This window comes from Tremella mesenterica, assembly GCF_000271645.1.
Source record: "Tremella mesenterica DSM 1558 unplaced genomic scaffold TREMEscaffold_21, whole genome shotgun sequence".
NCBI classification, from domain to species: Eukaryota; Fungi; Basidiomycota; class Tremellomycetes; order Tremellales; family Tremellaceae; genus Tremella; species Tremella mesenterica.
The window spans coordinates 183,860-196,853 of NW_006711245.1; the positions used below are offsets into that span (position 1 = coordinate 183,860).

At 46.5% G+C, this 12,994-nt stretch overlaps 1 protein-coding gene across 1 annotated transcript; it reads left to right on the forward strand.

Annotated features, from left to right (window-relative positions):
• Positions 1 to 446: 446 nt before the first annotated feature.
• Positions 447 to 1,727, forward strand: TREMEDRAFT_66380 (uncharacterized protein; the record flags this gene model as incomplete). Its single annotated transcript, XM_007008431.1, has 4 exons — positions 447 to 530; positions 635 to 1,396; positions 1,429 to 1,487; positions 1,604 to 1,727. The coding sequence occupies 4 exons, from the start codon at positions 447 to 449 to the stop codon at positions 1,725 to 1,727; spliced, it is 1,029 nt and encodes a 342-aa protein (XP_007008493.1).
• Positions 1,728 to 12,994: the final 11,267 nt, after the last annotated feature.

The following is a 12,994-nucleotide window of genomic DNA, read 5'->3' on the forward strand; positions in this document are numbered from 1 at the left end:
TTCCCTCCCCCTTCCGTTCCTCTTCCTTCCTCCTCCCCTTCCCTCTCCCTTCCCTCCCCTTCCCTTCCCCTTCCCCTCTCTGCTCTTCCCTTCCCTTCCCTCATCTTCCCTTCCCTTGACTTCCCTTCCCTTGACTTCCCTTCCCTTGACTTCCCTTCCCTTGACTTCCCTTCCCTTGACTTCCCTTCCCTTATTTTCTCTCTCTTCCCTTCATCATTAATCAAGACCGACATGTCCGTTGGATATTAGATGAATACTTCTTAATCAAACTCAGATTCATATCTTGTCTTTATATGCAGGATAGACTAGTATCGCTTGTCAATTTCAAGTAGTAGTAGCCGAACCACTAGGTATGGACGGAGTGACCCCATCGAGTCCCCGTGACTCTGTGGCCCCTGAAATGCCGACTAGCGCATATCACAATACATCCGACGAACAACAATCGAATGGAGAGGGTGAATTTCATCCCTACCCGTACCGGAGCTTTGGGTATTCAAATGGTTCGCACTCAGATGGTGTGTGTTTATTATGTAAGTATCAAGATCAATACAAATTTCTCCCACAATGGCCTCCTCCATACCCTAGGGGGTTAGACACCACGGATGAGGAACCAAGACGCTTGGCTCTACCCCAGCTTCCCCTACCAAGATCTTTTGAGTCCCCGGTACCACCTATTGACGGGTATGAATATCGAACCTGTAGTTCAAACGTAATTGGGGAGTATTTGCAGAAGAAGACTGTCCTTATCAATGGCTCAGTAATCGAAGGTGATCCCCCTCAAACTTGGGTTCCTACTGGCGATGGTTTATACAAAACTACAGGGCTAAACTTGGCGTTTTTACTAGACGACAAGGTGGCACGTGTGATTGAACCGTTAAATCTGGTTTCTGAGGAGTTAAGAGATTATGTCAGCGTTCAATGTCTCAATGATCTGATCCGATGGATGGCCGATAATTTTCATGAAGAGCACCCTTTAGTAGTAAACGCTTTACGGGCCACCATACTTCCCAAAGATGACCCGGATCGGTTTGTGGTTCATGTTGGCTCAAGCATCAACACAATGATCTATTTGCAATCCGTGTGTAAACATAAACCAAGTTCGGATCAGACCCACTCCCCCTCAGCGACAGACCCAGCAAGTGGTGGGAGTACCCGAGGAGAGATAACCCCGACTTCTACATCGTCTCTTGATGACCCCAACTATCAACCACCAGAACATCTTGACTCCTATCTACCAACACAAGGGGGAGACTCGGCCTCAGGTCTTTCCCACATGCCTGGGCTGGAAATATTGCAACATCACCTTGCCCTTCTTGACTCTCATTACCAGGAGAGCATCAATAATGTACCTGAACAGGATACAACAGAGTTCCGGTCATCAAGTCCTCTGGGGCCTGTGAGACGCAGAAGCCAGTCTCTGCCTGCTAGGTATGCTTCCTGCGAGTCCAAGAGAGATTATTTGCGGCCATAGGGAAAATTCTGAAACTGTGTGTGGCCAAATCCCAATCACCTGCACATCCCACTGGCAGGTTGCCACACAGACCCCTCTGGCACAGTCATGACACGGCTGTGATCAAAAAGGTTGTGATTGCAGACATACCAGGACTGACCTTGGGGGGACGAGGGCGGGAGGGTGGGGATATACCAGATGGTCAGGGCTCTTGGTGCGGGTGTTCAGGAGTGTCCAGGTCACTGAGAACACTGTTGGGACCAGACATGGAAATTAGTCTGTGTCAATGAGTTAAGGGGCATAGGGCCTCCCTGGTAGGGAACGGACCTAGTGATGTAGTACATATGTAGTCTAGTGCTGCAGTAGATTGAAGAGACTATGAGTTGATGAGAATGAGTCGCACAAGATTTGCTAAGTAACAAGCAGATACATTCAACAAGACTGTAAGACGCGATCAATTGGTACAGAAAACGTCTCCAATGTAGAAAGGCATTTGAAGGGTAAGATGATGCATACTTCTATCTACAAGGGTTTATAACTACAAACTACCTACGAGATGAATAAGTATGGAATCTCATGGAATGGGATAGAAGAAAATTGTGGTGGAATGTGTTGGAATATGGTAGAAGGAAGGAGAATGATCCACACGGATCTATACGGTTACTACAAAGACACCTACCAAAAATGGGCTGCTTCTATATAGTAAAAAGGAATATGAGTGATACCAAAATCAATAGAGTAAAGATGAAGGATAGTATGAGGAAAATGAGTGAGGTAAGATGGAGATAGATGAGGGACACAGAGATGTAGGAAACGTATAATGTGATGCTGAATTGGCAACTAGGGGTAAAAGGAGAACAGGGCAAACTTATAACCGGAATGGTGAAGCGGAGAAGGGAAAAATTGATTTGAATACATCTCTGATAAACCCGTGATCCTGACACAATAGTCACTCACCTAGCCTCGACGCAATCTGACCCGTCGCCCGAACTCCACATGTGGCCAGTCATCGCACACGCGTCCATTGGCAACTCTGATCAGACAGACACACTTGAGATGCTTGGAGATGTGAGGAGTGTTCCACTGCTTCCAACGCAAGAAGACTCTCAAGAAATGTACCTGTTAGGTGACGGACGGCAGACGTGACGCTTCAAAGCAGCACGGGGGTACCCGTGACAGACGGAAGACATGACCCATGGAAGAAACTTCCCTCCTCCAACACCTTTTTTCTGACTCCACGAGTACCCATTCTATCACATTATACCGCTCAGATACTGCCCCTCTTGACCTTCAAACAGGGTCAGATCCCGACATTACTCCCAGTGTGAGATGGACAAAAGTGAAGCTTTATGGCGCTATAGAGGAATGCATGCATGCTTATTTTTGAGCCCAAGTGGATGAAGCTCTTCTAGCAGCTGTCCTCATATCCTGGACACAGTTTGGTATCATAGAAGTTGATGGGGATCAATGGAGATGATTTCTCCTCACGGTCATGGACAGGAAAGTGTGACGCTTCGAAGTGTCATGATCTTTACCCATGACACTTTGAAGTTGCACGGATCTTCGATTCATCACGCTAAGCCCCGTGACACTTTGGAGCGTCATGGCTTCCGTCCGTCACCTAACATACCCCATCAATCAATCACCAGGAATCGCAACTCGTGTACGTTTCTCAGGAGGAGTAGTAGCCGGGCCTCAAATTGAACTGCAGAGGAGTATTGGCTATAGACCTGTCATGGAGATGTGGTCACAGAGTATTTGCAGTGGAGAAGATTCATGTCAACAGCTCCGTATTTACCGGGGGGGGGGGGGGGGGGGGGGGGGGGGGCCTGACTTTTCCACTTTGACCCAGATGGGCCTGTACAGAATGCCCGGATCCGACTTGGCTTGATATTAGAGAGTAAAACGCGCGGGGCAATAACTCCGTTGAATCCCGAGGCAGAGGAGGAAGTAGAAGACACCAGGATCACATGTCTGAACAGCCTTATCCAGTGGCTGGCGGATAATCAAATCCAAGGCCAGCGAATGATATTGACTGCCCTGTAAGTCACCTTGTGCCTCAAAGTAGATCCGGACCGTCTTGTGGTTCATGTCGGTGCCACTGTTGCTACGATTATTCCTTTGAGTTATGTGGTGATCTACTCGCCGACTCCCAATTCAGGCCAACGATCACCTGTACCTCCTGAACAATTGATTGATGGGAGTCACAGTCCAGGAGAGGCATCTCATATGCCAAAAAACCCACCTGATTCAAGTATCCGCTACACTATTCCCAGCCAAATTCTTGACCAGTACCGACTCACTCACCATGCGATGTCTGACCGAGCTACGTCAAGGCATGGTCCAAGTGAAAATGCTGGTCGCGTCTTTCCTCCTGTAGTTCCATTTTCGTTGGCTTCTTCCCCATCCGGACACTCCACAACTTCCTTACCCTCCTACCATACGAATGAGACTAATCGTTCCCAACAAACACTTGACATCCATGTTAGCCGATAGAATCGGGCCAGGACGGCCGAACCGCCGTTAGATAATTACCCCTTCTGTCGAATATTTCTCCATTCAACTTATCCTCTTAACTCTATTCGATCGTCTCTGGTTTACTGCATGTGAGTGGAATGTGATAAGTATAGAGACATGTAGAATTGATGCATGCTCTTTTTCCCCTCTGTATTATCACCTAATTATAAGCGAAACAGATTAACAGTCGGAAGTCACGTACCTCTGTGTATAACTAAGGCAAGTTCCTATTTCTACTCTTCTCATAATGGCCTCTGTGTCGTCTAAGATTTTGTTTGAGAATCTCCCCAAGTTATCCCACGATCCAGCATTGTATGCTCAGTGGAGGAAGTCGATCGAGGTGTATCTACAGATAGGTGACGCATGGAATATCGTCACGGGTAATGATACCGAAGCTGGTCGAGTAGGGGTTAGACCGGCAGCCGAGAGGGCGGGATCAGTACCTCCTACGACACCCGTCAAAGGGCAAGTGATTGGTAGGAGGATCACTGGAGAAGAGTTGAAGGAATGGGAAAAGTGGCAAGCGAGGGAGAATAAAGCACAGGGGATGATCAAGGGAGCAGTGTTGGATGCTGTAATGCTTGATTTATCTGAGAAGATGTCAGCTAGAGAAATGTGGAGTTACTGCTTGACCCTACATGTGACAGCCACGATCGAGAACCAGAGAAACGTCCGTCAAGCGTTGTTTGGCTATGACTTAAGGGACGATGCGACGGCCGAAGAAATGGCTAAGCATGTGGAGGAGTTCTTGAAGACGATGGCTGAAGCGGAGTTGGTTGGACTGAACTTTGACTCACAGGAACGAGCAGGTCTATTCCTCAATACCATCCTAGCACCGTCCTACAGGATCATCCACATGGAACTAAAGTCTGAATACAAAAGGGACAGAACCTGGGACAAGGTCTTGACGATCTTTAACGCAGAGACGGCGAGACATAAGGCGCGCCCTGTTGGTAGGACCAATAGAAAGGGATTCACGATGTTGGCCGAGAAGGATAAAGGAATGAGGGTGAACCGAGATAATATCTCTGATGGTCAGCTGTCACGCCTGCGGGTAGACTGCGGTAGCAAAGTACTGCCTTGGGTACTGAAGGGTTTTAGTCTCTGGCTCCTAGAGCTTGATGACTGCCTTAGGTACTGAGGGTACTGAGGTGTTGGGTTAGAACCAACTAGGTGACTTTCAAAGATGAAGTTCAACTTCAAGATGAAGATACATTGCTGAAGAAAGAGGGGGGAGATGTGCTCCTTTTATACCCTTCAAACTGACTAAACTGCTAAACCACAATTTGCAATCTGACTAAACTGATAAACTAGTATTTGCAATCCCTAAGTCCTATTGGCAATTCTTGAGTCCTTATTTGCAATCCTTGGTTGGGGATTGGCAATACTGCTATGGTGATTTGCAATGCTGATTAAGCATGCACTACAATTACTACTTCAGGAAGGTGGAGGCATGTGGAGGCATGTGGTGGTTTGCAATGCTGATTAAGCATGCACTGCAATTACTACTTCAGGAAGGTGGAGGTATGTGGAGATGGTGCCTGAGTGATAACAAAACCCACATCATGCATCTTGCATGTGTTCAACTGTGGCAGTGTGGCAGAGCCACTCTGAGTTCATGACATCAGCCCAGAAAAGAAATCAGAAAGTGTTATAATTGTGACACTATAGGACATCTAGCAAAGTACTGTCGTAAACCTAAAAGAGAGGATACGAACAGGAAAGAAAACGCAGATGGAAAGGATGGAGGTAAAAGGAAATGGAGGAATAATAAGAATAATAAGAAAGGACATATGGTCTCGAACAATGAGAACCAGTCTAAGGATAACTCCAAAACCTCCTTGATGTATTCGTCATTGGATGGTGAACATCAGGCGTGGGCCGGGATGGCCATGTCAACAGAATCATGGTTCGATGATGACGAAGGGCACATGAGTAATATTGTATGGCCCGAAGAAATTGAAAACCCGAGGGTTGAGGATAATGAGTGGGTGGGGTTGGCTACAGAGTCTAATGATGTTAGCCACACTCGTGTAATCCCCACTTGGGTAGTGGATAGTGGTGCTACTCACCACATAACTCCTCACAGGTCGATAATGACCAATATTAAAAGACCAGTAGAACCGAGAGTGTTCGGACTAGCATCTGGTAAGTCAATGACGGCTTGGGAAACAGGTGACATTAATCTCGAACTAGATTCAGGACAAAAGATGGTACTGAAAGACGTACATCACGTCCCCACAGCGAAGATAAGTCTTCTCTCCCTTTCAAAGTTACTCTCATGGGGATGGAAGGCGAATCTAAGCAACGGTGGTGGATGGATAGGTAAAGGTAAAGAGAAACTAGGTTTGAGGAAACATGACTCACTGTGGTCGGTACGATTCGGCAGAGCAATGTCTGCCGCGATGATCGTGATATCGACACCGAAGGCGACTTCACCACTTGAATCTGAGCATCAGCGACTCGGACATATAGGTGTAGACAAACTAAAGAATCTAGGTAGACAGGGACTATTGAAGAAGGATTGGGACACTTACAAGAACAATCCCTTTACGACTGATAAATGTCCCGCCTGTATGCAGGCCAAGATAACACGTCTACCGAAGAATAAAGAAGCACCAATGTTGAAAGGAGATGGTGAAGGAGTAGGAATGGATGTCGATATTACTGGCCCGTTCGGTCCGGCGATAAAAGGTGAACGATATTTCTTCGGTGGTGTGGAGAGGGTGAGTCGAATTGTATTCGCTATTCCAATAACGACGAAGAACGAAGCGTCTGGTGTCGTTCGACAGTGTATATTCAAATTGGAGAAACAGCTTGGTGAAAGGGTGAGGGTGATTAGGTTCTTATGGGGGAGGTGAATTGGATAGTCTCAATATGAGGGAATTTTACCTATCAGCGGGGATCAACCACTACATCACACCAAGATACACACCAGAATTAAATGGAGTGGCGGAAAGGATGATACGTACATTGAAGGGGATGGTATCAACGATGTTGTTTGACTCAGGACTACCGAACGAATGTTGGTCCTACACTGTCAGATACGCCGCCATTATAAGTATGAAAACATCGATTGGTGTCAGTGGTAAATCAGGTTGGACATCACTCACAGGAAGAGACACAAACTTAGATAGCATGTGGAGATTTTTGGTGAACGATGTTTCATTCAGATACCAAGGGAGACAAAGCTGAAGTCGAACTTCACGATACCTAGGGGTTCGTCAGCCATTATACTAGGTCAAGATGAAGGTGTGAGCGGTTGGATGGTTAGAATGGACGGATCGGGACGAATCAAACACTCACGAGACGTTCGTCTCTTGACAGGACGAATGGTGGCTACTAGAGAGTCGCCAGATGTCATCCAAACCCCTCTTGACGCCATCGAAGTAGGCCTAGACCCCGTCGTCAACGAAGAAATTTTCCCTGACGACCGCTCAGAAAGTGGCGAACAGGGAAACATCAATAATGAACAAGGAAATGATGTCGATAGAGACAACTCACCTAATACAAGTCCACAACCTACTGAAAGACGACGTGGACAGGGCATCTGGGGAGGAAATTGGATCTACAAGAACGATATCGTCAAAAATGAAGGAAATGATGAGGAAGGAAGAAATGATGGGGACGAGGGGATCGTGATGACACGTCACGGACGAATTATTTGACCCCCCCACCGTTTTGCGGGCCTAACAGACTCGTTCCTAGAATTTGGTCGCGAGCCTAATAGGTTAGTCGCACTCGCCTCTATCGCAGGTATTGAAAGCGACACTTCTCTCATTGATCCTGTCTCCCCTGAAGAAGCAGTAAACGGCCCAGATGGTGAAAAATGGCTGGAATCCATGGAGAAAGAAATATCCAACATAGAATCTAAGGATACATGGGTGGAAACGGTACTTCCACCAGGTCGTAAAGCCATTGGATGTAAATGGGTATTCAAAGTGAAGACAGATTCTGAGGAAATCCACTAAAGTACAAATCCAGACTAGTAGCTCAAGGATTCTCACGGATACCAGGTGTCGACTACGAAGAAACATTTGCACCTGTAGGTAGATCGGGGTCGTTGCGAATACTTCTGACTATAGCGGCCACCGAAGATCTCGAAATTCATCAGGCCGATGTCAAAGGGGCGTATTCAAATGGTAAACTCGATGTTGAAATTTACATGAAGTATCCCAAGGGAATAAAACCAAAACCTGGATGTAATACCTTGAAGTTAATAAAGTCTCTTTACGGTTTAAAGCAATCGGGTAGAACATGGTAGAACTCGGGGAAGGATTATCTGACCTAGGTTTTTCAAGAATCGAGTCAGATTGGGGTCTTTACTATAGACCAGAAGGGAAAATTGAAGGAAAGGGAGCAGCAATACTGCTAGCCTATGTCGATGATCTAGTATTAGCCACAAAATCGAAGGAAGAACCAAAGGAAATTTTCGATGGGCTAGGGAAAAGGTGGATAATAACCGACCTGGGGGAGATAAGTACCATTCTGGGTATGAAGGTAACAAGGAACACAGAAGAAAAGACGATATGGTTAAACCAACCAGCGTATATCGATAAGATAGTTCAGAAGTTCCCTGAAAACAACTTACATCGAGACCGAAAAACACCATTACCCCTTACTGCAAAAAGTCCATCGATGTCGGAAGTGGAGAGTGAAATTTGACCATTTCAAGAGTTGATAGGATGTCTACAGTGGTTAGCCACATGTACTCGACCAGATATATCATATGCAGCCTCATACCTTGCTAGGTACCTCACCAAACCGACGAAGAAAGTGTGGGAGGAAGGAATAATGGTAATTACCTACCTTCGGTCCACTCGTTTACATGGTATCCGTCTTGGTGGCGAGGCTAGCAATCTAGCAGGATGGGTTGATGCTGATTGGGCAGGATGTAAAGACACACGACGATCAACAACAGGTCGGATCTTTATGATGAACAACTCACCGATAACATGGAGTTCAAAAAGACAAGCTACAGTATCGTCGTCGACCGTCAAAGCAGAATACATCGCGATGGCTGAAGCAGCGAAGGAAGCTCTGTGGTTGAGAGGATTACTGAGGAAGATAGGCTACAATCAGCTAAATCCTACTGTCTTGAATTGTGATAATCAAGGATCGATATCACTAGAGAGAAAACCTGGTACTCACCAGTGCACAAAGCATATTGATATTCGACATCATGCTCTTCGATATCTAGTCAGTAATAAAGTTATTGAACTAGAATATGTCAGCACTGTCTCTCAGAGAGCAGATGTACTCACGAAGGCTTTAGGTGGACCAGTACATTTGGTGAATATGTCAGCGATACGTGTAGAACCACCAAAGAAGAAAAACATTGGTTCAGTATACGTGACATTAGATGATGATGAAATCATTGATTACGATTATTCTGATTTCGAAGATCTAGGGGATCTAACAGGTGGTACAGAGAACGAAGTGGTATTAGAAAAAGAAGTATGGGTAGAAGGAACTTCAGAGAAACCCACCGAAGAAAAAGAGACCACCGAAGGAAAAGTTCTCGTGAGCCACGAAAACTTTTCAGGTATACCTATGAATGTGAGTAATTCTAAGATAGGTCAGAAGCCACCGGTAGAACCTAGAGTTGTTAGAGAAATGAGAGAGAAGGATAGAATGAGAAGGGATAAGATGATACATAGGAGGGGCCCTACTCAACCTCCATCGTCAAATCCACGAACACAGGAAACTTTGGCTCATAGCCAGCGACTTTATATCCACCCAGGACAGCCTCGAGTTTCTTATGGAGAGAATCAACAGAATCAACGATTTCCTGTACCTTCTCATGTGTTCCCCCATCTTTCATAAGAGTGTTTCCTATCAAAAGGACATGTTTATCAAGGTTCGATTTCAAAATTCCCAGTTCGAACGTCACCTTCTGAGAAAGATCTCAAAATCAATAAAGCTCACGTTATGACAGACGGACTTACAGTCGGGAGGATTGCTGGGAAGTAACCGAAGAGCAGGACGATCGAACGGTCCGGGGACCGAAGGAGTAGCAATGGTAGCAAGAACGGAGGCAGGAACTTGAGCCATGATGAAGAGACAGTTGCTGCTAATAAAAATAGATATCGCCAGCCAGGGACACGAAGGAAATTCATAGATTCTCGTGAGTCTACTACTAAACCAGAAGTTTTAAAAAGTAGACAGGATAGAAGGGAATTCAGACAGTCAGAGATGGGTGATAAAAGTGGAGAAAGACGAAAGGTGGACATACCGTTTATTGGAGGTAAAAGTGATGAAGTAAAAGGAAAGATAGAGAAGAGTGAGTCGTCAGTAGTGAGTGGTAGCCACGTGTTAGAGCAGAGCCCCGCAGGGGGCCCCACGAAAATACATTTCACGATTTCACCTACCACTACTACCACACACATAACACTCAACATTTCATCATTACTACCTTCTACATCATCAAAAACCTTGCCGTCACCATCCATAAATTGTCCGGGACTACTGCAGAGTCGTGCATTGTCCCGTGGGGGAGTGTTAACCAATACATTGGGCCAGGACGGCCGAACCGCCGTTAGATAATTACCCCTTCCGTCGAATATTTCTCCGTTCAACTTATCCTCTGAACTCTATTCGATCGTCTCTGGTTTACTGCGTGTGAGTGGAATGTTGTCACAAACCATGTCATAACATCCCTGACAACCACCATCACCGACCCTCCTTTCACCATCACCAACCACCACCCGAACCACTGAGACCGACTACGGCAAAGATACGAGATCCTAGAGGGTATTTGTCACGATAACTCCGACTAGCGGAGAACTACGGCGAAGTTAGAGGAGGGGAACCGAGGGAGAGCAGAGCAGGGGAAGTTAGGTGAAGTTAGGTGAAGTTAGTCGAGGTGAGCGGAATAGGATATCGGGGATATGGCGAGGTACAACGAAGTTGAGTGAAGAGGACTGAGCGCGAGGCTGTACAGGAGTTGAGGGACGTTCGATGAGAAGAGAGGGGAAGTATAGATAGTTTACAGATCGCTGAACTTCTTCAGCGATCCTTGATTGTTGTCAGTAGCGAGAGATATATTCCGTAGCTACGACCATCGAGTTAGGGAGAGCTACCACCGAGCAGTTCGACACACTACGGCGAAGTTAGCCGCAGTTCATCGACGATCACCTTCCCATTTACCACTTGACGTATTACTACGACGAAGTTAGCTGTAGTTCCCCGACGAGTACTCTGTCCTAGTGAGACATTGACGCCCCACTACGACGTAGTTAGCCGAGGTTTGTCGACTGTCGGTCAGTAAAGAAGAAGAAACGACGACTGTGACAAATGTGATAAGTATCGAGACATGCAGAATTGATGCATGCTCTTTTCCCCCTCTGTATTATCACCTAATTATAAGCAAAACAATCCAGGGACAAACATATTCTCACCAAGGAAGCTTGACGTCTCTCACATCAAAACAGCACCATGCTAGAGTCACACAAGAATCTTTCCAGCCACCACTATTGGTTAAGCATATCTTCAGAAGGGGGAGTGCTTCTGATAATGACCCCTGGACAAACAGCCCGGGGCCGACTATCGGCTCTACCAACGAGCATGTAATCTATATTCCCCCAGCTGTGATCGATCATTGGACTAACCTAGGCCCCAGAGCTGGAGACTGCAGTGATGGTGCATGGCTGAAAGTATCTCACCTAACTGGTAGCATAATGGACGCCTTGAAAAAAGAATTAGAAGTCAGATGGCAAGAGATTATACAGACTAGACGTAATAACTGGATAGGTAGCTTTGCCTCTCCAAAGCAGCTTCTTGCAACACTCAAACCTGCAATTTCCAAGCAGTTGGAAGCATTCCTGTCCTCTCTCCCAAACCAGAGACTGGATTTGGAAGGATTCAACATCAGGCTGGACCGATACACTCCCCCAGAGTCAATGACAGACACCTCCCCAAGGCCATGGTAAGGTGCAATCCAGGTGTGTCTAGGCATAAACAGTGACAACAGAACTAAGACACTCAAGGTACACATATGGGACAAGGCAGTACTTGAACCTGGGCAATTGTCACAAACCATGTTGAAACATCCCTGACAACTACCATCACCCACCCTCCTTTCACCATCACCGAACCACTATCCACCACCACCCCGAACCACTGACACCAACTACGGCGAAGTTACGAGAACCTAGGGATTATTTGTCACGACAACCACGCCTAACGGAGAACTACGGCGAAGTTAGGAGAAGGAAACCGAGGGAGAGCATAGTAGGGGAAGTTAGGCGAAGTTAGTCAAAGGGAGCGGATTAGGATATTGGGGATACAGTGAGGTACGGCGAAGTTGATCGAAGGGGACTGAGCGTGAGGCTGTGCAGGAGTTGAGGGACGTTCTATGAGAAGAGAGGAGAAGTACAGATAGTTTACAGATCGCTGAACTTCTTCAGTGATCCTTGATTGTTGTCAGTAGCAAGAGATATATTCAGTAGCTACCACCTTCGAGTTAAGGAGAGCTACCACTCAGCAGGTCGACGCACCACGGCGAAGTTAGCTGTAGTTCATTGACAATCACCTTATTGTTTACCATTCGACGTACCACCACGGCGTAGTTAGCCGTTGTTCCCCGTCGAGTACCCAGCCTCAGTGAGACATCGACACCCCATGACGACGTAGTTAGCCGAGGTTTGTCGACCGTCAGTCAGTAGAGAAGAAGAAATGACGATTGTGACAGCAATCCATGGTGATGGCCAGTGTACCGTCCAATAGTGGAGGCAACTCACAGAGGGGGATCTGATCAGTAACAAATTCAGCCAAGCCTGTTGGTGGACGATATGGACCGGTATGAATACTGTCACGGGCGGGATCTAATCCCCAATGGGTAGGCAAGATGACTGAGATGGGGCTGTAACCCAATACTTGTCTCTGGCTCGTAGAGCTTCAGGAGTATACAGAGGGTGACAAGGGACTGAGGGTACTGAGGGAACTGAGAAAACTGTAAGATGTCAGGCTGGATCTGATTGGACTGACAAGTTGAGAATGAGATTCAACAAGAGATTCATAGGTGGG